This window comes from Poecilia mexicana, unplaced genomic scaffold (assembly GCF_051168715.1).
Source record: "Poecilia mexicana isolate PSO_F unplaced genomic scaffold, ASM5116871v1 scaffold_12, whole genome shotgun sequence".
NCBI lineage: Eukaryota > Metazoa > Chordata > Actinopteri > Cyprinodontiformes > Poeciliidae > Poecilia > Poecilia mexicana.
Window position 1 is genome coordinate 20,649,656 of NW_028263381.1, and position 26,835 is coordinate 20,676,490.

Sequence of the window (26,835 nt, forward strand, 5' to 3'; positions counted from 1 at the left end):
GCACTAACGTTTGACACCAATTTTATCTGATTTGAAGAAGGTGGGGGGGCCAACTTCACTCAGGTGTTAAAACACCCTAAGTATAATAACTATGTACAAGTAAATACTTAGATGAGACAGAATCAGAAATTATTCTGGTGAAATGTTTCTGTGAAGTGTAAAAGCCCAGAAATATCGAGGTGTGGAGAATATTCAACTGGAAAAATGTAGTTAGATTCTTTCATAACCCTGAAGATATTTCAAACACAAATATGTTTGATGTGCTTTGATACAAACAGTGGACACCATCTTAGCAACACGGCACAAGCTAACAGCCATGGTCTTCCTCATGTCGCTGTTCAGCGTCACATCAAGACAGTTCAGTTAGATTTAAAATTATATCAGGAGTTTCTTTCACTTTGGTTTTTAGTTTTTTACACCATATAGGAGCTTTTTTTCTACATGCAGACTAAAAACTTTAATATTCGTCCATAAAACATGAAATGAGCGGTAGATCTAGCTCCTCCAGAGTTACCTGGAGCCTCTTGGATACTGTAATGAAAGTTTTTGTTTTGCAGTTGCACCTTAGTTTTTACGTTTCTGAATGATGGGTTGAGTTTTGCTTCCTTGGAATCAGCTGAAAACAGATACATGCTGCATTTTTCATGCTCTAAATGTGGATTTTTGCTTCCATTTCACAATTTACTCAGCACTTTTTGTTGATCTGCCACATGAACTGAATCCTAACAGACTAAATGTTGGTTCCACTTCATCATCCTTAGTGTTTCTGACTTGTTGCTGCAGCGCCCCCTGCTGCCCCTTCTCTCTACTTCTCCTCCTGAGAGGGTGAGACCTGCTCCCAGCTCTCCATCTAACGGGTGAATTGAGTTTCCTAAACCTGCTGGGTATCACCCTGTCCAGAACTGAGGGAAACTGCTGGCCTATGGAGAAAGACTCACCTGGTTCCTGACCACCTCCATCCAGGTGTCCCACCCTTCTTCCCCCTGTGAGTCAGTCAGACTGAGCCGCCTGCAGCCAACTAGTTTCACAGACCACACATGTTAACGGTCGCTCTTTGAAACCAGTCAAACCAGTAGGTCCACAGATTTGGATGAATTTGTGAGGAAGACGCCAACAGCAAGACACAATCACAGTGGAAACAGGGGAGGAAGTTCAAACTGCCATTAGAAATGACTAGAAAACTTTCAGCATTTCTCTGTAATCAAGTTTCTTTATTGAAAACGAACAACAGACATTTATTTCTGATCTAAATCTAAAACATGAGAAGAAAACATCATCAGTTCTGATTTGATGTTTCAGGTTTTCTGGATCACAACATAGAAAACAGAATCAAGTTCAGATCACTTTGATCTAAACTGATTTAACAACAAATAAAACATGGAAATACATGGATAAAAAAGTTAAAGGAAAACCATCAGAGTCCAGAGAAGTTTAGATTTTCATGAAATATTTCTGTCATCAGAATGAAAGAAATCATCAGCAGTGATTTCCTTTATGGTTCCTGTAACACAAAGAACTAAACCGGAAAAATAAAGAAGATCAGAACAGCAGAGACACCAGAACCATGAACCCTGATCAACAACCTGAGAGACAAGAGGAAATCTATCTGGGTTCACTGAACTCTGCTGAGGATCCAGGACCAACCAAAACTCCAGCCAGTATCGGTTCAGTGAATCTGGTCTGGACTCTGTGGAGGAGAGTCATGGTTTCAGAGACGCTGTAGAAGGACAGAATACCTGCTGTGTGATCCAGGTACACTCCGACTCTGGAGGGAACTGGAATAGAGATGGAGGTTGAAATGTCGTTGTGTCTAAATATGGTATTGCTTTGAGGACAATATAATGCCCAAGATTTATCATTATATCCAAAACCACATTCATCCCCACGTCCTGCTCTGCTGATACTCTTGTATGCGACTGATACATAAACTGATCCTCCTCTCCACCCCACCTCCCAGTAACGACGTCCAGTCAGACTCTCTCTACTCAGAACCTGAGACAATCCAGTGAATCTGTCTGGATGACTAGAATAAAGCTGATCCTGATCCATCCTTGTCACCTTCCTGTTCCCCTCTGATAGTACCAGCATTGTGTTTGCTGTGTTTGGATCCAGAGTGATTTCACATGAATATCTTAAGAATCCAGCTCTGCTCTTTGGTTCTGATCCTGCTTCTGCTTCTGGTTCTGGTTCTGGTTCTGACAGTAGAACATCCACCTCAGTGACTATCAGTGAGATGTCTGTCCATGAGTCTCTCAGGACGTCCTGTAGTTTGCCTCTGAGCTCTGACACAGCTGCTGTCACGTCCTCAAAGTGTCTCAGAGGACGGATGTTGATGCTGGATGAGTGTGTCGACTCACTGAGTGCTGGCAGTGAGGGGTAGTTGAGGAGAAACTGGTTGTGATCCTCTGTGTGTGAGAGCTGCTCCAGCTCAGCGTCTTTCCTCTTCAGCTCAGTGATCTCCTGCTCCAGCTTCTCCTGAACATCTTTGACTCGACTCACTTCAGTTTCCTGCTGGGATCTGATCTGCTGCTTCACCTCAGAGCTTCTTTCCTGGAGGAGACGGATCAGCTGGGTGAAGATCTTCTCACTGTCCTTAACTGTTTTATCAGCAGAGCGATTGATGGCCTCCACCTCCTGCTGAAGCAGCTTCACATCTTTCTCCTGGTCCTGGATTCTCTGCTGGATGTTTTCTCGTCTCTCCTCCAGCTCTCTCTGCCTCTCAGTCCTTTCTGCTGCAGCTGACACTGTTTCATGGCCTTTATGTTCATCCATTAAACAGATGAGGCAGATACACTTCTGATCAGTGCGGCAGAAGACCTCCAACAACTTATCATGCTTAGAGCAGATGTTCTCCTGGAGGTTCTTGGACGGCTCCACCAGCTTGTGTTTCTTAAATGCAGCTGAATCATAATGAGGCTGAAGGTGTTTCTCACAGAAAGAGGCCAGACAGACTAAACAGGACTTGATGGCTTTCAGTTTTCTTCCAGTGCAGGAATCACAGGCCACATCTTCAGGTCCAGCATAACAGTGGTCAGCAGGAGCAGCTTGGAGTCCAGTCTTCTTCAGCTGCTCCACTAAAGCTGCTAGCATGGTGTTTTTCTTCAAAACAGGCCTTGGTATGAATGTCTCTCTGCACTGAGGGCAGCTGTGGATTCGTTTCTGATCCTCTTCATCCCAGTGATCTTTAATGCAGGTCATACAGTAGCTGTGTCCACAGGGAGTCGTCACCGGATCCGTCAGTAGATCCAGACAGATGGAACAGAAGAAAGTCTCTCGGTCGAACTGATTCTGCTCCATTTCTGCTCTCAGTCACAGTGACTGTCTGAGTTTCTCTTCCTCAAAACAGAAACTGGTTTGTCCTGATTTATGACTCATGTTTCAGTGCAGAGAGGCTGCAGCCAATCAGGTTCACGCAAAGCAGATCTTGGTAATGCTCAGCCTCAATGTTAAGATCATAAAAATAATCCTGCCAATGTTATACCCAAAGTTTTATCAGACCATGAGGATTATCTTTGGTAAAAAAGACAATAATGGATAAAAATGGGCCCAAGTGTTCATGAGAAATGTACTGAATAAAGGAAATGTACATTATGAGCTATTGTCTGGCAGCTGAAGGAGCAACAGCTTATCCTGCTCTCTCTCGTAATACTGACAGATTTGCCTGTGAATTTTTAGAAATGAAGATTCAACGGCTTGAGGTGAACTTTGAGATCAATGCTACCTGTGGAAATGAAACAACTCTTCCTCAAATCAGCGGAGAGGTCGTACAGCCCGCACCAAGCAGGTCACCCTGGATCCCTCAGGGTGCCACGCCGAAACAAAAGTCTCACACTGTGGATCCCATGAGACGACTAACGGGGAGAACCCCTCACCTGGACGAATCAGCATGGCTGGCTTTGAGCCGAAACCCACCTTCAACTTCAACACCTGCTCCGCCAAAGAATAGCAAACAAGCAGCTGGAACCAAAACGGCTCCACCGACTCCAAGGACAAAGCGACCAGCCCAAGGCTTGAAACATTCTGACTCAGTGGGAATCCCACTGAAAAACAGATTTTCTGTACTCCAACCTGAGCCTCTGAGTGAAAACCCACCTTCAAACATTAACAATGAGACAAAACCAACACATCCATCCCCCAAAGCTCCAAAGGACAAAATGACCACCAGGAAAACGAAAGGTATGCCAAGAGTGCTTCTTGTTGGAGATGAAGCAGTAAATGGAATCAGTCATGTTTGCAACCCCAAGAAAACGAGAGTGGTTTCTTTTCTTGGTGACACTGTATCTGATTTGACTCGCAAAGTGCTCTCTCTAACCACTGATCAGCCAAACATTGAGACTTTAGTTGTGCATGTTGGAGCCGACGATCTGGCAAAACAAAAATCGGAGCTCCTGAAAAAGGACTTTAATATTCTTCTGGACACTATGGGAAAATTAAAAACGAAGTTATTTCTCAGTGGTCCAATTCCATTACCTCAATGGGGAGACGAAAAACATTCCAGGCTGGACATGATAAACAAATGGCTGATTAAAACCTGCTCTACCAGCTCAGTGACCTTCATCGATAACCTCTGGATCTACTGGCAGCGCTTTCACCTCTTTGGAAGAGGCGGACGCAATCTTAACAAACATGGCATAAGGCTGCTCACTGCAGACATTTTTCATTTTATCAACAAGAACAACAATGTGACCATCACTTCAGAAGAACAGGCTCAAGAATGTCTGACTAGGATGGAACCCTCCGCTTATCAGGAGCAAAGTGTCCCAAAACAAAGTGATAAAACATCGACTGGGGACAGAATGACTAGTTCTCCTCCTCACCCCACCCCCTCCCTCCAGATCTCTCTGTGATAAAACTCTATTAATTAATGATTTTATCACCGAGAATAATATTGATGTTTTATTTCTGACAGAAACATGGTTGAATGACAATAATAAACCAATTGTACTAATTGAATCAGCGCCTCCTACGTACAATTTTTTAAGTGAGAATAGAAAACACAAAAAAGGAGGAGGAGGCGTGGCTTCAATATTTAAGAATACCATAAACTGTAATAAGATCTCATTGGGTAATTTCACATCTTTTGAGTATCTTGGAATTGAAGCAAATGCCACAAACGAACTTTGACACTAACTCTATACAAAACTCCAACATATGTGGAAAATTTCTTTACGGATGTGAATGAGCATCTATCTCTCGTATGCATAGATTATGATTGTTTAATAATTGTTGGTGATTTCGACATTCATGTTGACAACCCCCAAGACTGAGGGGCAAAAAAGCTCTGTAGTATATTAGAGAGTCTTGGTTTAACACAACATGTCAAACAAGCAACACACACTCATGGACACACACTGGACCTGGTTATCAGTAAGGGTGTGAATATTTCCAATGTTTCAGAAACAGATGTCGCCCTGTCGGATCACTTTGCTGTTATCTTTGAAAGTTCTTTATCTGTTAACCCACTTGGACAAAAAGCTACTATCACAAAATGTACTTTCACAGTAAACACAGCAGAAACATTTAATCAAATCTACTCTTCTTCCTCGCCCTTAAGCTATAATGATGTAGATAAGTTGGTAGATGATTTTCAGTGCAAACTTTCAGATATCATTGATTACATTTCCCCCATTAAAGTGAAGGTTGTGTCTGGTAGGAAGAAATCCCCATGGAGAAATGCACAAACAGTTCAATCTGCAAGACAACTCTGCCATAGGGCCGAACGGAATGGCGTAAAGCTCCACTGCACGTTTATTTTGACATCTATAAAGAAATACTACGTAACTATCACACAACACTAAAACATGCAAGAGAGGCTTTCTTTGCAGATGTCATAAACAAAACCATTAACAAAGCTCAAGCTTTATTTGCTACTGTTGACAGGCTCACAAACCCTCCTATGACGTTACCACCTGAACTTCAATATAATGCCGCCTGCAACAAGTTCTCCAGTTTCTTCTCAGAGAAAATTCAAATGATCAGAGGATTAATCTGCACATCCACTCCAAAGCCAGTACCAATGCTGTGCCCAAATAAAACAAATGCAGGAAAAATGACCCAATTTCAACTACTTCATTATAAAACCGTAGAAGAAATTATAAATCAATTAAGCTCCAGTTCCTGCTGTCTGGATGTCCTACCCACACATTTCTTTAAGAAAGTCCTGCCTGTCGTTGCTAATGATCTGATCCAAATAGTAAACTCATCGCTGTCTTCAGGTGTTTTCCCCCAGGCTTTGAAAACAGCAGTTATCAAACGACTGATAAAAAAGAACAATCTAGACAAATCACTACTGCAGAATTACAGGCTGATCTCCAACTTCCCATTCATCAGCAAAATTATTGAAAAAGCAGTTTTTAAACAATTAAATACCTTCCTAACAATAATGAATCTCTCTGACTCCTTCCAGTCTGGTTTTCGTGCTCACCACAGCACAGAGATGGCCTAGTCAAAGTGTCCAATGACATCCATATAAATACAGGCTGTGGGAGAACCACTGTGCTGGTTCTGTTGGACCTCAGTGCAGCTTTTGACACCGTTGACCATGACATTTTACTGAATCGACTGGGGAGTTGGGTCGACTCTCCGGTCCAGTGCTCAACTGGATGGACAGATATGACAAAATCACGACTGGTCAAATATTTAGAACATTTAAAAAAAGATGTCAAATATCCTCCACCAATGCCAATTCAGAGCAGCAGGACAACCTTATGGTACCAGCGCATCATCACGTTATGGCGCAGCAGCGCTATCTGGATGCTGTGGGTCTGAAGCCAAAAGGCAGCGCAGATTATAGTTGCTGCATGTTCCACAAAAGAGATGTCTGAGTGGGACAGATAACCAGCCAGACTTCTAACAATATTTTTGTATTGAAATCAAAATGAAAAACTCCACGATTAAACTTTAATGTGCTTTTTATTTTACAAACAAAAATGAATTTCAACAACCCGAGACCTGGAAACCATCAGTGGCCATCGATATATGATGGCTGATTGACTTTTGGAGGAAAAAAAAATTCACGCAATTATTTTTCAACTTGAGTAAAATGATCTGCTCTGGGCAAAGTGTGGGTGAGCATTTGGTCCAGACCGATAACGGACATGTCTTTTTGTTTTCATCCCAACGCTGTTGGAAAGAAAACGTCGCCACAGTTCTATAAATACTGCGTTTGGACCAGATGTGGCACAAATACAGAATTCTCTTAGAATTTTTAGGCAGAATTGTTCCAGACACAGACCGTATCAGAGCCAGAGCCTTTCTTCACATGTCAGACCGGTTCCTGATCCCAACCCGACCCGGAGATGCGAGTTGTGTGGGGTCTGTGTAAATGTCTGGTGGGACCAGCGGAGGGCAGAGCAGGGTCGTAGAGTGGGGGGGCCAATGGCCCTCTGGTTCCCCCTATTCCGGCGCCTATGCACAGCAAAAATAACCAGAGAAAGTTGTTCTTGTCTTCTTCTGACTGCTGCTGAACACCATCAAGCTAAGCAGGAACCATTTCATGCAGAACCAAGGGGGTTCAGTGAAAATATGGATGTGTGCTTTTTGCTCTGGGAGGGCTAACATTTCATTTTTACTGCTAAAAGTCATTTTAAAAACATGATATGATTGCATTTGCAATTGACAGGGGCCCAATTTTTTTCCATTTCTGTGAAGAAAAAAATATATTTTGTGGGGGCCCCCTGTCAGTCAGTGACCCTTGGAATTGCTTTAACTTTTTGCCCCTCTACTGCAGGGCCCCTATGTGTCAGGGCAGAGAGGCTGCAGCCAATCAGCTTCCAGCTTCAGCAGGTCCCGCCCAGACTCAGTGTGTGTGTGAGACCAGGAAGAGGAGCGCTCTGAGAGCAGTAATAGTTTAAGCTGAATCATCTTCACAGCAGTTTTCTGCTCAAAATAACCGACTGAGTCTCTAAACTCAGGTTGCTAACATGTTAGCTCTCCACAGCTTCAGGAAATGAAATGAAAGAATCGTTCCTGCTGAAGAAACTAGATGTGTTTGGTGGTTCAGGGAAAATATGCCTCCTGTTTCCTAACTGCTCTATAATGACAGCAGAGAGTCCAATGTTTGCATCGTGTTCATATCAGTTTGTAATCCGTCTGTTTATAAAGCTGTTGTTGAAGAAGATTTTAGGTTATAATATTTCTTAAGAAAACTCTGGCTCAATCTTCTTCAATCCCAGATTCTCCCGGCGGACAGCGTGTAGCCACACAAAAAAAACGAGTGTTGACGTCACAGAATTACAGAGTTTAATCCAATAGAAGACAACGCAAAAAACAACAACAGAAACTGCAGAACAGAGACATACATTCATTTACCTGAGACAAATGGAAAAGAAGGAAGAAAGAAAGGAAAGCAAAGAAATGCAAAGACGTTTGCTACTTTGTTTGTTACTCCTGTGTAGAAAGTTTTATATTAAATGCGTATTCTTGTCTTTAATTTATTCAAATAAGGAGTACCTTTGCTCATCCAACCAGAAGCTGTCTCTGACCCTTTTTAAAACTTCCTGCAAGTCACAATCTAAGACCATCTGTCCCCTTTTGTTTAAACGAAGTGAGAGGAGAGACTCTCCTGAACTGCTGTTTTATGGCTTTTCACAAATGAGTGTGAAAAGCTGGAACTTCTCCTTATTGTTTTCCCACACAGATAAATGGCAGTTCAAAGATCTTAGCAAACCATCTGCTGTAACTACAGAAAAAGTAAAGGTCAGTAGGCCAGAATACGTTTCTAATTTTAAAGCTATAATTAGGCTATTTCAATCAAGACATGTTAAGTTTTAAAACTAGCATATTTCAAATTTATTTTCTTAATAATGTAAAACTTAACCAATCAGCATTTAGTATTTCTACTGCCAGCTCTATTTCTGCATTTAGTTTTCAAAGAATCATTTAGTTCAAGGTCCAACATCTGACCAGTTCTTCTGGGTTTTATGACACGTCTCCAACTTTTCTCACAGGTTTAAAGGTTTAAATTTTCCAAATGTTGACAGTGGAGGAGCTTTAAGCTCCTCTTCATTTCTGCTGCTAGGATCTTTCTGTGCTGGTGGAAGCAGAGTGTTGTTGATGAATGAACATGAAACCAAACATCTGATCTTTTTCAGCAGCAAATAAGAGACTCTGGAAGAAAAGTTTCTGCACAATAGACGACCAAACATAGAATTTATCTCAATAATTATTGGAAAACTTTCAGCATTTCTCTGTAATCAAGTTTCTTTATTGAAGACGAACAACAGACATTTATTTCTGATCTAAATCTAAAACATGAGAAGAAAACATCATCAGTTCTGATTTGATGTTTCAGGTTTTCTGGATCACAACATAGAAAACAGAATCAAGTTCAGATCACTTTGATCTAAACTGATTTAACAACAAATAAAACATGGAAATACATGGATAAAAAAGTTAAAGGAAAACCATCAGAGTCCAGAGAAGTTTAGATTTTCATGAAATATTTCTGTCATCAGAATGAAAGAAATCATCAGCAGTGATTTCCTTTATGGCTCCTGTAACACAAAGAACTAAACCGGAAAAATAAAGAAGATCAGAACAGCAGAGACACCAGAACCATGAACCCTGATCAACAACCTGAGAGACAAGAGGAACTCTATCTGGGTTTACTGAACTCTGCTGAGGATCCAGGATAAAGATAAACTCCAGCCAGTATCGGTTCAGTGAATCTGGTCTGGACTCTGTGGAGGAGAGTCATGGTTTCAGAGACGCTGTAGAAGGACAGAATACCTGCTGTGTGATCCAGGTACACTCCGACTCTGGAGGAAACTGGACCTGGGATGGAGGTCCAGATGTTGTTGTGACCAAATTTACTATCACTGCAATCTAATGCCCAAGATTTATCATTACCTCCAAAAACACATTCAATCCCACCTCCTGCTCTGCTGATACTCTTGTATGCGACTGATACATTAACTCTCCCTCTCCTCTCCACCTCCCAGTAACAACGTCCAGTCAGACTCTCTCTACTCAGAACCTGAGAATAATCAGTGAATCTGTCTGGATGACTAGAATAAATGTGATCCTGATCCATCCTTCTCACCTTCCTGTTCCCCTCTGATAGTCTCAGCCGTGTGTTTACTGTGTTTGGATCCATAGTGATTTCACATGAATATCTTAAGAATCCAGCTCTGCTCTTTGGTTCTGGTTCTGACAGTAGAACATCCACCTCAGTGACCTTCAGTGAGATGTTTGTCCATGAGTCTCTCAGGACGTCCTGTAGTTTGTCTCTGAGCTCTGACACAGCTGCTGTCACGTCCTCAAAGTGTCCCAGAGGACGGATGTTGATGCTGGATGAGTGTGTCGACTCACTGAGTGCTGGCAGTGAGGGGTAGTTGAGGAGAAACTGGTTGTGATCCTCTGTGTGTGAGAGCTGCTCCAGCTCAGCGTCTTTCCTCTTCAGCTCAGTGATCTCCTGCTCCAGCTTCTCCTGAACATCTTTGACTCGACTCACTTCAGTTTCCTGCTGGGATCTGATCTGCTGCTTCACCTCAGAGCTTCTTTTCTGGAGGAGACGGATCAGCTGGGTGAAGATCTTCTCACTGTCCTCCACTGTTTTATCAGCAGAGCGATTGATGGCCTCCACCTCCTGCTGAAGCAGCTTCACATCTTTCTCCTGGTCCTGGATTCTCTGCTGGATGTTTCCTCGTCTCTCCTCCAGCTCTCTCTGCCTCTCAGTCCTTTCTGCTGCAACTGACACTGTTTCATGGCCTTTATGTTCATCCATTAAACAGATGAGACAGATACACTTCTGATCAGTGCGGCAGAAGATCTCCAACAACCTATCATGCTTAGAGCAGATGTTCTCCTGGAGGTTCTTGGACGGCTCCACCAGCTTGTGTTTCTTAAATGCAGCTGAATCATAATGAGGCTGAAGGTGTTTCTCACAGAAAGAGGCCAGACAGACTAAACAGGACTTGATGGCTTTCAGTTTTCTTCCAGTGCAGGAATCACAGGCCACATCTTCAGGTCCAGCATAACAGTGGTCAGCAGGAGCAGCTTGGAGTCCAGTCTTCTTCAGCTGCTCCACTAAAGCTGCTATAATGGTGTTTTTCTGCAGGTCAGGCCTCTGTGTGAAGGTTTTCCTGCACTGAGGACAGTGGTAGTTTTCCTTTTTCTCACCTTCATCCCAGAAGTTTTTAATGCAGGTCATACAGTAGCTGTGTCCACAGGGAATCGTCACCGGATCCTTCAGTAGATCCAGACAGATGGAACAGGAGAAAGTCTCTCGATCCAGCTGAACTGCCTGCTGCTCCATTTCTGCTCTCAGTAGCTCTGACTGTTAGTTTCATTTCCTGAGAACAGAAACAAGCTGGAGCTGTGATCCACCAATTACATGTCAGGGCAGAGAGGCTGCAGCCAATCAGCTTCCAGCTTCAGCAGGTCCCGCCCAGACTCAGTGTGTGTGTGAGACCAGGAAGAGGAGCGCTCTGAGAGCAGTAATAGTTTAAGCTGAATCATCTTCACAGCAGTTTTCTGCTCAAAATAACCGACTGAGTCTCTAAACTCAGGTTGCTAACATGTTAGCTCTCCACAGCTTCAGGAAATGAAATGAAAGAATCGTTCCTGCTGAAGAAACTAGATGTGTTTGGTGGTTCAGGGAAAATATGCCTCCTGTTTCCTAACTGCTCTAAAGTGGTGGAGAAAGTACTCAATATGTACTCAAGTAAAAGTAAAAAAGTCCTGGCTTTTAAAAATACTTAAGTATTAAAAGTAAAATTACTTGCTGAATGCATTTACTAATATTAAGTGTACCAATCACATTTAATTTTAATACATCAGAAAGTGCCATTTCTTTGAACAATGAGAGAGATAAAGCTTGTTGTGTCACATCATTATATAGTCACAGCAAGGAAAGGAGCCACCCAAAGTCTGATCTGATCTCTACTGCCAGATGGAGCACAGAGACAATCCTGACCTCATGAACCGTCCCTCACCTCTTGGAGGGGATGATTTTATGGCAGGACAGAGAAACCATAAGGATTTCAGGAGAAACTTCTAATTCTTCTTTGTCAGTTAGTCCTGGGTTCAGGTCAAACCACAGGAAAAAACAAAGTGTCAATTTAACACCTATAGAGTTGAATTTAACTCCGTTTCAGAAAACATTTGGTCCCACTAGAAAACTGTGTAAAATGTTCTCTATAGCCAGTGTCAAATTTTCAGAGTTAATTTTACTCATTTTAGTGTCAAAATCAACAAGTCAGTGAGTCAAAATATTTAACACTATTGTTGTTTTACACTCTTCAGAGTAATAGTTATTTTTATGGAGTTAATTTTACACTAAATTTACTTAAAATGTACACTTTAATGTGTTGTTTTTTTCCTTTCTCCAGTTTTTTTTACACATATACCACATAATGCTATATTTTAGCATTATATAGCATTTTTTAGCCATATAATGCTAAATTTTAGCATTATATGGCTTTTATAAAATCTACCAATCACAATAATCACAAAGTTATAAATTGACAGTGACAACATTTATTCACCTTGATGATCCAGTGGCACAATTACTTCAACAATGTCATTTTAATCATCTTCAAAACAAAGTTCACCAAAGATAGCAATATGGGACAACAAAGAGAGCAGTGTCATTTGCTTCATATGACATTTGTATGTCAAAGGGCTTCGGATAACATAGATGGTTGACATCAAACCAACAAAACCTTGCATCATTTTAGTAACTTCATGAAAATGTTCATGAAAAGTTCCTGTACATAAAGGCAATGCAAGCAGCAACGATTTGTCTGTAACTATGAACTCAGACTTGATCTGGTAAAAGAGGCATCTCAGATCCAACTTTGCCACCAATAACCAGATGAGAGCGCTAAATAAGCCCACTGTGTTTTGCCCAGTTCACTTTCATAACTTGAGCCTCATGAGACACTTGCATTGGCTCAGAAATGTCAGAACCTCCTTTTACCAGGTTTAAAGATACCATTTTCCCTGGTCCAATGTCCAATCGATTAAAAGTTGATGAAGCTTGCCAAACATGTGCCGTATAATGTTGATGTGTTTTAGCGAGTGTGTTGGTAATGTTTTTAATGACTGTAACTGTTTCTTTAAAAAATTGTGTTTACCTTCATAGTGCATGCACCAGCTATGAAGCACAGGGCCAATTTTCTGAATGCACCTAGAATAATGGATGAGGAAATTTGGTAAAAGTTTTTTCTGTGGATACAACTTTTTAAACAGTTTGTGATGATCCACAATCAAATGTTTTAAATATACACACAGACCTTGGGTTAACATTGGAGAAAGAACAATATTTACACTTTGTAGCAGTAAAAGGAGGAGGCGCCAGTGTGGATTATCAGATGTTACCAGATCTCCAAACCTGAGAGGAACATTCTTCAGCAAGCACCATGATTGAACTGCATTTAGTCCCAGATCATTCGATTCTCCACATAAATTCACAGCCACTGGCCTGTTGTTCCTCTCCATGAATCCATAGTCAAAAGTTCGTATTCTCAGATTCACTTCCTCCAATGTAATGTGTTCTTTAAAACACTCAAACTAAATGTTCAACTCGTACTGGCCAATCCCTTCAAAAATGTCCTGCATCACATCAACTGAGAAGTTTTCAGTTGTGTGAAACAACATAAGTGAATTTAAAATACATGAACGCTTCACACCAAAAACATCAGGAAGAGAGGGATTGGAAGCCATTTCTTGGCAGTGTGCATTTCTTTGGTGTGCAGCACTATTTTGGAAGAATCTCTGGAGAATTCTGTTTGAAAGTTTTTCAGCCAAACAGAACCTGCAACAATACCTGGCACTGAAAGACCCAACCAGGCCAAACAGGCTATGTAGGCCTAAATGATCCCCAGTAACCTGCACAATACTCCCATGAACATGGCAACCGCACAGTGGAATAACAACTCCATCAGTTTCCAAAACTCTCATGTCTCTAACAATAGGTGCAAGAATTTCACTGAAGCCGTACCGTTTAACATCTTGTGCATGAAACAAGGCACAAAGGTAAATGTTAGCCAAAAGAGAAATCCCTTTTGGAGAGAAGTTACGTCATGTCAAATATATTGCAGCCAATTTGTAAATCCCTCGTTTGGAACAAAGAGGGTTTGCTACCTCAATATCATCATAAAACATCTGGATTTGCACTGAGAGCTTTTCAGTTGAAAACAAAGGATGAGTCTTAAAAAAGATCCATCATAAACATCTTTAAGTGTTGAGTCATCAAAAGTTGAGCTTTTCAACATGTCAGTAGAATATGGACTTTTAAATATCGACTCCAAAGTAGATAGAACTGGAACATACATGAACTTGTCTTGAACTACAACCTGATCATATGTTCCCGTCTTCTTATTTCGTCTAGTGTCAAATCTTGATCCAGTTACACATTCAGTTGGTTTTACAGTTTCCCACTTGCCTGACAAAAATGTGGATCTTTTGTATTCCGAGTTAAGAATTGTGAAAGGATTCTCAAGTTCTTCAAAACCTGCTTCAACTTTCTTGTGCATCACAGCGTCTCTTTCACTGCTAAATACATTCTTTATTACAGTTTCTTTAGCGCGATGTTGGATGTCTTTTACAATCTCCTCCATGGAAATCACAACAGAATTCACCAAACTTTGGCCAACACCTGCAGCCTCCATATCTGAAATGACTGATGCACAACTATTTACAATGTTTGTTGAAGATAAATCTGAGTCGGCCTCTAAAGATTCAGTCGCCATTTCAACATCTCTGGCATCTCTTGTGTCCAGAACAGCTTTGTAAGGTGAAAACTCCCCATCTTCTACAGATTCAGATGAACCGCTAACATGACATCTATTTAGATGCTTTCTAAAACCAGAAAAGCTCCCAAAAGAACGTGAGCATCCTACTTGACCACATTGAATATGGAGAGTCCTGCCAGAACAAAGGATTAGTTTAAGGTGCTTAACAAGGCTGTTTGGTGCATCACTGTCACATTTGCAGATAAAACACTTCATTGTTTGATGTCACACTAATGGAGCATTCTTGCTCTCAACTCTGCAACTCTGGGTGTTTCCTTTGTTTCTCCAACATCCATGTTGTAAACAGTCGTTTGGAGAAAGGTGAAGAAGTTGGTCAAGGGAGGACTGTATGACGTACCAAACACATAACGGGCCTTAAAGAGCTCATCAAGAGCTCCAACTGAACATGTTGCCTTACATGGAATAGCATAGATGTCAATCACAATGAAGAATGAGTGAATACTGCTTTGGATGGATCCCTGGGCCAGGAGGTAGGGCTGGGTACGTTGGGTGATTTTGTCAAGATGCTGCTGCACACTGGTTCCAACCTACATTAAAAACAATTAATAAAAACATGACAAAAGTATTTAGTGACAAATTTCTGAATGAAGATCAGACAGAATCACATTTTGAACTGTAAAAATGAAGAGACTGAATGATGCATTTTTATCTTGAAACAAGTGTTTGGCAGAACCTTTAGAAATGTGATGAGGTGATCCACTGCTTGAGATGCAGACATCTTACCCGGCCTCCTTCGTCCTTGTGCAGATGGTGGCAGCAGATGCAGCAGAAGCAAAATAGCAGACATGTCACTATCCCAACCTGCAGAGCAACAGCTTCAGGTTACCATCATCCCACTAACAGATGAATTTGTCACAATTACCTAGAGGACCAACATACCATTCTCAGCTTCAGCAGCCAACTCTGCTTTCCACAATAAATCCAGATGCTTGGAGATTGGAGATGCTTGTTAACCGAGAAATAAATATGAAGCCTGAAAACCTAAAATCTTAAAGGACTGAATCCGTTGTGTTTTTAGCTAATCTCTGCTGGGTTTGTGGGGCGCAGGCGGTTGCCACGGCAACAGGTTGATTAAACGACAGTAAAAAGGTAGGAGAGGTTTAGAGTCGATCGCCGTTATTTTACTTTTGTAAACAGACAACCTGAATACAGGTAATCTGACCTTTAGTGAAGGTTCAGAATGAAGAATGGATAAAAGTTGAACTTGTGCTACAATCTTTGCCTCTCGGTTCATTCCTGAACTGTGCCAAGTGTGGGCCACATGCATACATGCATATAAAGTAAATATGACTATTAATTTAAGTCGTTCTTTGTGGATGTATAACTTGCCCACCTTAGTTTCCCTCTTTGGTCGACATGTGCCTCAACATTTGGTTACTGTTCCTTAGAGGTGGGCAGAGGGCCACAGTTTGTACTCCAGGAGTAACAGCAGCACTTCAACATGTTTTTACTCAGAGTAAAAAGTAGCTGAATAAGAAATTACACAAGAGTAAAGAAGCATTTGGTAAAAAGTGTATCAGTACTGAGTAACTGATCAAGTTATCAATTATTTAATATCTAAAAAAATTACACAATTAGAGGGCCCAAAATATAAAGTTCAGTGGAAATTTTAGTATTTCAAAGACAAAATGAAAATTTTGCTTAAATAATAGTGATGCTTCATAATAATGACTTGAATAAAAGTAAAAAGTTAAGTAAAAGTTTTCCTAAAAGTTCATTTGAGTTTCAAAAAGTTACTCAACTATATTTGAGTAAATGTAATTAGTCAGTCCTAAACTCTGCCCTTCTGAGGGAACAGGAGAGGGAACTGTTAAGGAAATAAATTCATCTTATTTTGATATTAAACACTGTTTCAAATAACAAACCAATCAGGAATAAGAACCAGAACATATTATGTTTATTCAAGGGTGAAGGAACAGAATGACAGTGGAGATTCTGTCTGAGAGGGACCACGGCTGACCGTCTGAACCGTCTGCACTGTGAGCAGCACCAGAACTCCTGATGGGTCTCCTTCAGGAAGAACCAGAGAGATGGCCGACCTCCACAGAGAAGAGTTCACCCAAACATCAGAGGAAAAATGAATGCTGGTGCTCAAACAGAGCAGCCTCTTTTCTTAAACCCAACACACACAGGGTGTTGTGGCCCTGATTAAAAACCTGCTAACTTCAATGTAACTGAAACTCAGAACATCCAGAAATGTGATGAACTTCAGACACAGAGTGAAAATAACACAATGAGAAGAAAACATTTGTCTACATCACTCTGTTATACAGGACATTAACATTTTACATTTTAAAGTGTTTGTTCCAGAGCAACTGATGCAAACGATAGCATTAGCTCGTCCATTAATCAGATATTTATTGAGGCCAGGTGTGACAGAAGGAAACACCTGAAACATGCAGGGCAGACCGACCTGAGGACTGACTGGTTAAACTATTTCACTGACACTTCAGATTGCAGATTTCCAATTGAAGGCATCCGTAAGTGAACACAATCATTATTTAATAAACCAAGCTGTGTAAAATAACTGTTATGGTTACTATTAATAACCCAATATGTCATGTTTGTTCATTTCTAGTACATACAAGGTTCTCCACTCACTGTTTAGCTTCATGTTGAAGAATCTTCAGTGTAATGAAACCAAAAAATAAAACGGGTCCAAAACTTTCAATCTGTGATCTATTTTTGTAGCTTTGTTGTATTAAGATTACTTTGTTTGTTTTAAGCCACAAACAAACGATCCATTTTATTGTCTCTGGGATGTGAAAACATGAGATTTGATTACATTAGAACTACACAGATTAGAAGGAACAGATTTCATAAGAAACATTTTGTTTATTCAAAACTGTAAAATACAGACGGTTCTTGCATATCAATGCTATAAGAACAGCCACATTTTTTAAAATGAATGTGTCACCAGTGCATGTGGCCGGGTGTTCCTGCTCCAGAAAGGTGAAGGTCTCTGGTCATCCTGAAGCTGTGAGATCACTGGAAACACTGAGACCAGAGGCCTGCAGGATGGTCTGCTGTGACAGCTTAGCATCTGAAAACATACACGATGGAAACATTAATGAATGTGCTGCACCAACAAGCTGTACTTCTGACCTGGTGGCGATCACCTGTGTCAGTCAGTTATGGTAGATCTGAACTTTGGTTTGATGAACTCAGTATGAGAAACTTCAGACTGACAGGAGTTAGGTTAAAGCCACATCTTGTGAAGTTGGTATATTTTTCCTCCAACAGGATCCAGAGAAATCGCAACAAACCAGAAGTGGGACTAGAATTTATTTCAATGTCATTTGTGAATGTCAGCTTCTCATTTTCAACAGTGGAGCTTTAAAAGTTGAAAGGTTATTTTGGAGAGTTTTAACGCATCGAAAAGCCTCTTAGACTCAAAGCAAGATGCCAGAGCGCACAAAACTTTAAAAAATATATTATTTTCACATAATTATCGCGGTATAAGCCATTTGTTTGTTACTTAATGAAATAGTCACAGACGAACGAGGTAGTTAGTCCAAGTTTGTCGTTTATTGAACGTTCATAAACTACAGCGGCTGTGATGCATCCCAGCAAAGGTAAACAAATGTAAAATAACAGCAATGACTCTAAACCTCTCCTGCCTTTTACTGTATAATCAACCTGTTGCCGTGGCAACCGCCTGCGCCCCACAAACCCAGCAGAGATTAGCTAAAAACACAACGGATTCAGTCTGTTAAGATTTTAGGTTTTCAGGCTTCATATTTATTTCTCCTTAAAAAGCCTCTCCTCTCATGAACACAGCTGTGGCTGATTAGCCCATTTAAACTTATGCTCTGCTCATCAGGGTCTTTGAGTCCCTTTTTACTTTTGTAATGGTACCGAAATGCACAGAAAGGCGCAACACCTTGTTTAAACAATAATTACTGAGATTATTAATTTTGTTGGGACATTAATTTGAACACGTTTTGTTGATTTTATCCTTAATAAGATGTATTGGACTTGCTGGTCTCAACATCCTGGCGGCGTTCAGTTTGTCACCTAGTGCCGAGATCAACTCAAAACCTTCCGCCATCATAATTGAGCATCTATTGATTAAATATGACTGAGTCCATGAGAGCCGCCAGCTGAAACACGTTCTGTCTGAGCGGCCACACCAAAAATAAAGTCAGGAGTAATAACACAATTTTCTAATAAAGTTAATCAGCTTCAGCTTATTCATAACCCGGTAGTAGGTCGCCATCTTTCTTGAAGCAAAGTACAGGTGACTCTAACCAACCAATTGGGGAAGGTGTAGCCTGATGACGTGCCTCTCCTCATTTGCATTTAATTTTTTCTAAGTTTTGCGGGGAAATAGAATGTGATAAATAAGGAAATACTAAATGAATAAGGGAAATTGGAAAATGTGAAAATACAAATTTTTTCAAGCAAATGTTAAATGAAAAATAGATAAAAGAAAATGGGTAAATAAAAAAGGGATATATGAGAAATTGATTAATGAAACTGGGAAATAGAAAATCGGGTTAATGGAAAAAGGAAAATGTAAAATGGTTAAATTAAAAAATAGATTAATGAAAAATGGGTAAATAGATAAAGGGATAAATGAAAAATGGACAAATGAAAAATAGATAAATGAAAAATAGATAAAAGAGAAATTGAGAAAGATATCTGAATAATAAATAAATGAAAAAATTGGCATAATGAAAAAGGGAAATTGAAAAGTGGTTCAATGAAAAATGGGTAAATGGATAAAGGGATAAATGAAAAATAGATAAATAAGAGAAATTGGGAAATTGATAATATGAAAAATAAATGAATGAAAAATTGGTTTAATGAAAAAGCTAAATTATTTATTTAACATTTTTTATTTATTTCACTGTTGAGACTAGAAAACTTTCAGCATTTCTCTGTAATCAAGTTTCTTTATTGAAGACGAACAACAGACATTTATTTCTGATCTAAATCTAAAATATGAGAAGAAAACAGCATCAGTTCTGATTTGATGTTTCAGGTTTTCTGGATCACAACATAGAAAACAGAATCAAGTTCAGATCACTTTGATCTAAACTGATTTAACAACAAATAAAACATGGAAATACATGGATAAAAAAGTTAAAGGAAAACCATCAGAGTCCAGAGAAGTTTAGATTTTCATGAAATATTTCTGTCATCAGAATGAAAGAAATCATCAGCAGTGATTTCCTTTATGGCTCCTGTAACACAAAAAACTAAACCGGAAAAATAAAGAAGATCAGAACAGCAGAGACACCAGAACCATGAACCCTGATCAACAACCTGAGAGACAAGAGGAAATCTATCTGGGTTTACTGAACTCTGCTGAGGATCCAATACCAACCAAAACTCCAGCCAGTATCGGTTCAGTGAATCTGGTCTGGACTCTGTGGAGGAGAGTCATGGTTTTAGAGACGTTGTAGAAGGACAGAATACCTGCTGTGTGATTCAGGTACACTCCGACTCTGGAGGGAACTGGAACAGAGATGGAGGTCCAGATGTTGTTGTGACCAAATTTACTATCGCTTTGAGAACAATATAATGCCCAAGATTTATCATTGTTTCCAAAGAAACATTCATTACTCCATCCTGCTCTGCTGATACTCTTGTATGCGACTGATACACCAACTCTCCCTCTCATCTCCACCTCCCAGTAACAACGTCCAGTCAGACTCTCTCTACTCAGAACCTGATAATAACCAGTGAATCTGTCTGGATGACTAGAATAAAACTGATTATGATTTATTACTGTCACCTTCCTGTTCCCCCCTGAAAGTCCCAGCAGTCTGAATGCTGTGTTTGGATCCATAGTGATTTCACAAGAATATCTTAAGAATCCAGCTCTGCTCTTTGGTTCTGGTCCTGGTTCTGACAGTAGAACATCCACCTCAGTGACCATCAGTGAGATGTTTGTCCATGAGTCTCTCAGGACGTCCTGTAGTTTGTCTCTGAGCTCTGACACAGCTGCTGTCACGTCCTCAAAGTGTCCCAGAGGACGGATGTTGATGCTGGATGAGTGTGTCGACTCACTGAGTGCTGGCAGTGAGGGGTAGTTGAGGAGAAACTGGTTGTGATCCTCTGTGTGTGAGAGCTGCTCCAGCTCAGCGTCTTTCCTCTTCAGCTCAGTGATCTCCTGCTCCAGCTTCTCCTGAACATCTTTGACTCGACTCACTTCAGTTTTCTGCTGGGATCTGATCTGCTGCTTCACCTCAGAGCTTCTTTCCTGGAGGAGACGGATCAGCTGGGTGAAGATCTTCTCACTGTCCTCCACTGTTTTATCAGCAGAGCGATTGATGGCCTCCACCTCCTGCTGAAGCAGCTTCACATCTTTCACCTGGTCCTGGATTCTCTGCTGGATGTTTCCTCGTCTCTCCTCCAGCTCTCTCTGCCTCTCAGTCCTTTCTGCTGCAGCTGACACTTTTTCATGGCCTTTATGTTCATCCATAGTGCAGAGATAACAGATACACTTCTGATCAGTGCGGCAGAACATCTTCATCACCTCATCATGCTTAGAGCAGATGTTCCCCTGGAGGTTCTTGGACGGCTCCACCAGCTTGTGTTTCTTAAATGCAGCTGAATCATAATGAGGCTGAAGGTGTTTCTCACAGAAAGAGGCCAGACAGACTAAACAGGACTTGATGGCTTTCAGTTTTCTTCCAGTGCAGGAATCACAGGCCACATCTTCAGGTCCAGCATAACAGTGGTCAGCAGGAGCAGCTTGGAGTCCAGTCTTCTTCAGCTGCTCCACTAAAGCTGCTAGCATGGTGTTTTTCTGCAGGTCAGGCCTCTGTGTGAATGTCTCCCTGCACTGAGGACAGTGGTAGTTTTCCTTTTTCTCACCTTCATCCCAGAAGTTTTTAATGCAGGTCATACAGTAGCTGTGTCCACAGGAAGTCGTCACCGGATCCTTCAGTAGATCCAGACAGATGAAACAGGAGAAAGTCTCTCGATCCAGTTGAACTGCCTGCTGCTCCATTTCTGCTCTCAGTAGCTCTGAGTGTTAGTTTCATTTCCTGAGAACAGAAACAAGCTAGAGCTGTGAACCACCAATCACATGTCAGGGCATAGAGACTGCAGCCAATCAGCTTCCAGCTTCAGCAGGTCCCGCCCAGACTCAGTGTGTGTGTTAGACCAGGAAGAGGAAGCTGAATCATCTTCACAGCAGTTTTCTGCTCAAAATAACCGACTGAGTCTCTAAACCAGAGGTCCCCAAACTTTTTCCTGTGAGGGCCACATAACTTCCCTTCTCTGGTGGGGGGCCGGACATTGTTGACTGGGGGAAGGGGGAGCGTTTCTCACAATTTATTTTCACAATTAACAAATACTTACGAACAAATCTTGTCTGAAACACAACAAATAAAGACAATAATCAGCTACTCCACGAGTTGTTTGGTGTTGCGTTCCACCATCTTTAATCTATTTTTTTCTTTTAGCATCACAAAAGCAACATAAAAATGTCCACCAGGGGGTGCTCTAGTGCGGTTTTCAAAACCTTGCTGGTCCAGCTTAACTAAACAAAAGGCAGCACAATTATGTTTGTGTTTAAAGTTCTAATTTCGAAATTGGTACAAATATACTTTTAGTATACTTCAGATATATTTTATATTGTACACTTAATACTTAGTTTACTTAAAATGTACTTTCACAAATGTAGGTATGTTTGAAACATACTTAAAGTATACTGTTTTTCACCTGGGGCGAGCCTCGATATAGCCAAACCGGCATTGTTTTTATGCCGTAGTGTTGATGCATTTTTACGTTCAGCCTAAACACCGAGGTAATTTTCCACCACAACACGCAAACTTCCCCATTCACTCAGTGCGTTATAGTTCCACACGACATCGCTTAGGATTTGTTGCTGTGCGGGGGGAGGGGGGGCGTTTCTCGATTGATTTTTACCCAGAAAGCACATGGGCAAAAACCATGAGTGAAACGGTGACTCGGACTGACTAGTATGTATTTCACTGAGGGAAAGTAACTAAAACATATTAATTTCTCATATGTTAATATAAAGGCTCATTTTGAAGTATAAGCTGCTACTTGCTTCGAAGAATTCAACCTGGAATGCGGCGTTCATAACAGATACGTGTTCATCTGCTCTACCGCTAGCAAACAACCGTACTGATTAAATAACATAAAAGTCAAGCAGTTCCCTAAAAGTCCAACAGATGGCAGCAATGCGCCATGCAAAACAAAACGCCCACAGTTTACAGGACACATTTCCTGCTGAAGAGCCCCCTGGTGGTTGAGGAAAAATACACATATAAACCGGAAAATACAAGAGAGACAGCAGGCGCAAATCGTGACACCGCACCTACTACTGGCACTTCCGGTGGCAGGTGTGACACCTGCCACAAGTGCCACTGCGTTCGGGACTAGCTGCCAGTGCTGCCACTGACTTTGGCTGACCTCGGCACCTCTTACTGGCACTTCCGCTGACACCTGCCACAAGTGCCACTGCTTTTGGGACTAGCTGCCAGAGTTGCCACTGCGTTCGGCTGACTTCGGCTGACCTCGGCACCTCGTACTGGCACTTCCGCTGACACCTGCCACAAGTGCCACTGTTTTCGGGTCTAGCTGCCAGAGTTGCCACTGCGTTCGGCTGACTTCGGCTGACCTTGGCACCTCGTACTGGCACTTCCGGTGGCAGGTGTGACACCTGCCACAAGTGCCACTGCCTTCGGGACTAGCTGCCAGAGTTGCCACTGCGTTCGGCTGACCTCGGCACCTCGTACTGGCACTTCCGCTGACACCTGCCACAAGTGCCACTGTTTTCGGGTCTAGCTGCCAGAGTTGCCACTGCGTTCGGCTGACTTCGGCTGACCTCGGCACCTTGTACTGGCACTTCCGGTGGCAGGTGTGACATCTGCCACAAGTGCCACTGCCTTCGGGACTCGCTGCCAGAGTTGCCACTGCGTTCGGCTGACTTCGGCTGACCTCGGCACCTCGTTCTGGCACTTCATCTGACACCTGCCATTAGTGCCACTGTTTTCGGGTCTAGCTGTCAGTGTTGCCACTGGCTTCGGCTGACTTCGGCACCTTCCAAGGGTTGCCACAACCTCATACTGGCACCTCCCACGCCTCACGGACCGCTCTCGCCTATTTTTGCTGACGAGATTTAGGGTGGCCATCTTATAGCGTTCGACCGCTCCACTCAGCGTTATATGTTTAACAGGCACAATGACATATTTGAACATTTAATCTTTCATAATACGCTGTTTTGTTACTGGAAACCTTATACATGCAGCCATATTTCTAAACAGTTGTATTTTTAATTGTATTATACATACTTCAGCATATTTAAATATGCTTAGTGGGGAAAACAATAGAATAGGAATAGAATATTCTTTGGTGACAGCTTCTGTGTCAGATTTAATATGAATGAATTTATAATTAATGAAAATAATGGTGGATCTGTCACAAAGTATTGCATTTCCTCTTAAGTATTCTGTTCCCTTAAAAAAGCAAATATGCCCTGGTCTATTTTTTATACAGTCTCAAATTTCAGTTTCCAATAAAGAGCCTCAGTGAAAACATGTTGACAGCTGCCATAAGGTGTCACTTGTGCCACCTTACCACTGGGTAAGGTGACACAAGTAAGGTGGCCATGGGTGCCACAGGCTGCTAACCTCATTCTCTATCTGTTTCAGACAGAATGTAGTATATGAATAACTTTAGTTCAAACAAATAGAAATAAAATATATCTTAATTACAACATAATTCTCATACATATTTAAATATACAGCCGGTGTTCAGACTTAAACAGAGAAAGACAACTCCTGCACTGAATCCATGTCAGATGACAGCTGATAATAGCTACCACTAGGTACCTACCACTACAACTGACACTTGGTTGCCATGTTATGTCAGTGCTGACAAGCTCCTGTCAGTTCCGGATTATAATTATTTTCATACAATGACCTTAATATAATGCTATTGATTATTAAACCGGGTAAGTTCACTAATATTGACTTATTAGTTAATATTTGTGACAGTGGCAACATGAGATATTGACAATTCCAGAGTGACATTATGTTCAGCATGGTTCCATGACGGTGCACAGGATGTCATAAGTTATAGTGGCTGCCTGGTCTATTATCTAATAGACCAGGCAGCCACTATAACTTTCATTGTTTTTTGTTAAGATAATGCAATTTTTTAAAAACAAATATGTTATCATAATTTTCCAAAAATGCCTGTTAACCATTTTTAAACAGTTATTACTTGTTTTTATTTATTAAATTTAATCCCCACTATTTTTCATTATTTGTCAAGTTTATTACAGATTTGTGTGGCATAAATGAAGGTTGCTTCTCTGTGTTTGTTTCTGGTTCTGTTCATTGTCTTCAAAGTTTTCTTATTCAAAGATGAGAAAATGACTAAAATCTGAGCTACAAAATGCATTTCAACAGCATTTTCAAGGCAGCAGGAGGACTTTCACTTTCAAGTTAAACCACCTTCAAATTTTTTTACACCAATATTGAATATTGATAAGTCAAAACACAAAGTATTTACACCTCAAAAAATTTGACAATGTGTGAATCCTAAGCAGCATTAAGAACAAGATTGTTACATATTTTTGGAAATAAAAATTACTTTGGGTTATACTTAAGATGAAAATGCTTTTTTCAAAGAAAATTGTGCTGCTTACATATTATTTTATTTGGCAGATATGTTTCAACATTTTTTAAAGTTTATGTCACAAAGTATATGCATAGTAATTGATTTGTCAATATTTATTAGCCATTGTATGTAAATACTTTAAACAGAAATTTGAAGTCTGCTGTAAAATTCATGTTTAGTCAACGTGTGAATTTACTACATCAGGATCAAATAACTTATTATTCCTCCATGAGAAATTATGATCATTAAGCTTAAATTTATTTTTCAAACTTTATTAATTTCTACAATATACGTTTTACACAACTACTACGTTTTTCCATCTTGACCAAAGCCCTATCTGGCAACCCAACGGTGCAAGAAATTTACGTAAAGCCTAATGACGACCACGTTATTACGACTCTGCTTTCAGTAGTGATCGAACGTTTGAGAACGCACTGATACAAAGGTAAGTCTTTCAGTTTCTTTTGCAACGCTTTTGATGATTTCAAAAACATGATACATGAATGACACACTACAATCTGCGACAGTCATAGGCTACGCTAGCCTTTTCCTGCAACCACATGGGATTTTTTCCCCCCATTTTTTTAAACATCGTTGCTAAAAAAATACCTTCTTGATATATTTATCACCAGCGTATTATAGCGTTACAGTTAACACTATTTTAATCGGGGTTATAATAAAATTAATATTTTTTGTGGTTGACTTTGCTTAGGGTTATAAGCCATCGCATCGACAGCTAACTCCATTACGCTCTTAATGTAATTGCGCCTGTCCTGGGAAATAGCATTGGGAGTGTTAGACCGCACATAAAGTGAAGTTATGCACATCCATTATTTTGCCCACAGACATTTATTTATGTGATTATCAATTAATTAGCATGTGCTTCTGCATGTGGATTTGCGTTTTAAGTGTACTGTAACAACAATTTCATTACTCTAATTATTATATTATCATGGCTGATTATGCAACCTACTGAAACCATTTCTTTTCCGTTGTCCTTTCTTTTTTTTTTACATGCATAGATTCTTAAGTCTTTGACTGCTTACAACAAATTTGTGAACATGGACGGTAAGATGTACTATATAATATTTGTATGGAATGAAATTATTCTTATTTGCAGAAATAGAACTGTAACACTCATAACCTATAAAGACACTACATTCTGTGTTATTATCCCACATTTATTGTTTCTTATAATTTCATGTTTTATCTGGATCTTTCTGTGTTTTTTATCACAGCTTCCCATTGTTTTTCCGATAAGGACTCTTTTTTGGCCAGTGCAGCCTCACAGTGTATGTTTTGTGACAAGAAAGAAATTGGAAATGCTGCTCATCTCATATCACGGCATCTCAAAGAGGCAATTTATTATATTAACAACAGTCAAGGTATGATAGAATTAATTTATATCTAACGTCTATTGATGATGAAATTTCTTTTATTTGTATTATGCAATGCCTTATAATAT

The 26,835-nt window shown here is 40.6% G+C and overlaps 4 protein-coding genes across 4 annotated transcripts; all 4 read right to left on the bottom strand.

The window, feature by feature from the left end:
• Positions 1–1,190: 1,190 nt before the first annotated feature.
• On the bottom strand, positions 1,191–3,414 carry LOC106913708 (E3 ubiquitin/ISG15 ligase TRIM25-like). The gene is made up of 2 exons (XM_088011065.1): positions 1,887–3,414; positions 1,191–1,810 (listed from the first exon to the last, which is right to left on the bottom strand). Exons 1-2 carry the CDS (start codon positions 3,295–3,297, stop codon positions 1,701–1,703), a joined length of 1,521 nt encoding a protein of 506 aa, XP_087867191.1. The 5' UTR covers positions 3,298–3,414; the 3' UTR covers positions 1,191–1,700.
• Positions 3,415–9,183: 5,769 nt separating this feature from the next.
• LOC148156030 (E3 ubiquitin/ISG15 ligase TRIM25-like) lies at positions 9,184–11,311 on the bottom strand. Its single transcript, XM_088011068.1, has one exon. It carries the CDS (start codon positions 11,255–11,257, stop codon positions 9,596–9,598), a length of 1,662 nt encoding a protein of 553 aa, XP_087867194.1. The 5' UTR covers positions 11,258–11,311; the 3' UTR covers positions 9,184–9,595.
• A 433-nt stretch (positions 11,312–11,744) lies between these two features.
• On the bottom strand, positions 11,745–15,708 carry LOC148156031 (uncharacterized; the record flags this gene model as incomplete). The annotated part of the gene is made up of 3 exons (XM_088011069.1): positions 11,745–15,286; positions 15,433–15,560; positions 15,639–15,708. Coding segments are annotated over 3 exons (516 nt in total), but the record flags the coding sequence as incomplete, so codon positions are not given.
• A 3,929-nt stretch (positions 15,709–19,637) lies between these two features.
• On the bottom strand, positions 19,638–21,738 carry LOC148156032 (tripartite motif-containing protein 16-like). The gene has a single exon (XM_088011067.1). It carries the CDS (start codon positions 21,721–21,723, stop codon positions 20,050–20,052), a length of 1,674 nt encoding a protein of 557 aa, XP_087867193.1. The 5' UTR covers positions 21,724–21,738; the 3' UTR covers positions 19,638–20,049.
• Between the last annotated feature and the right edge of the window lie 5,097 nt (positions 21,739–26,835).

Bases quoted from the DNA above. Each gene is read 5' to 3' on its own strand.
- LOC106913708 (XM_088011065.1), bottom strand. From the start codon at position 3,297: ATGGAGCAGAATCAGTTCGACCGAGAGACTTTCTTCTGTTCCATCTGT. The intron at 1,811-1,886 runs GTGGGGATGAAT...TACCATATTTAG, and splicing joins GAGTATCAGCAGAGCAGGAC to ACACAACGACATTTCAACCT.
- LOC148156032 (XM_088011067.1), bottom strand. From the start codon at position 21,723: ATGGAGCAGCAGGCAGTTCAACTGGATCGAGAGACTTTCTCCTGTTTC.
- LOC148156030 (XM_088011068.1), bottom strand. From the start codon at position 11,257: ATGGAGCAGCAGGCAGTTCAGCTGGATCGAGAGACTTTCTCCTGTTCC.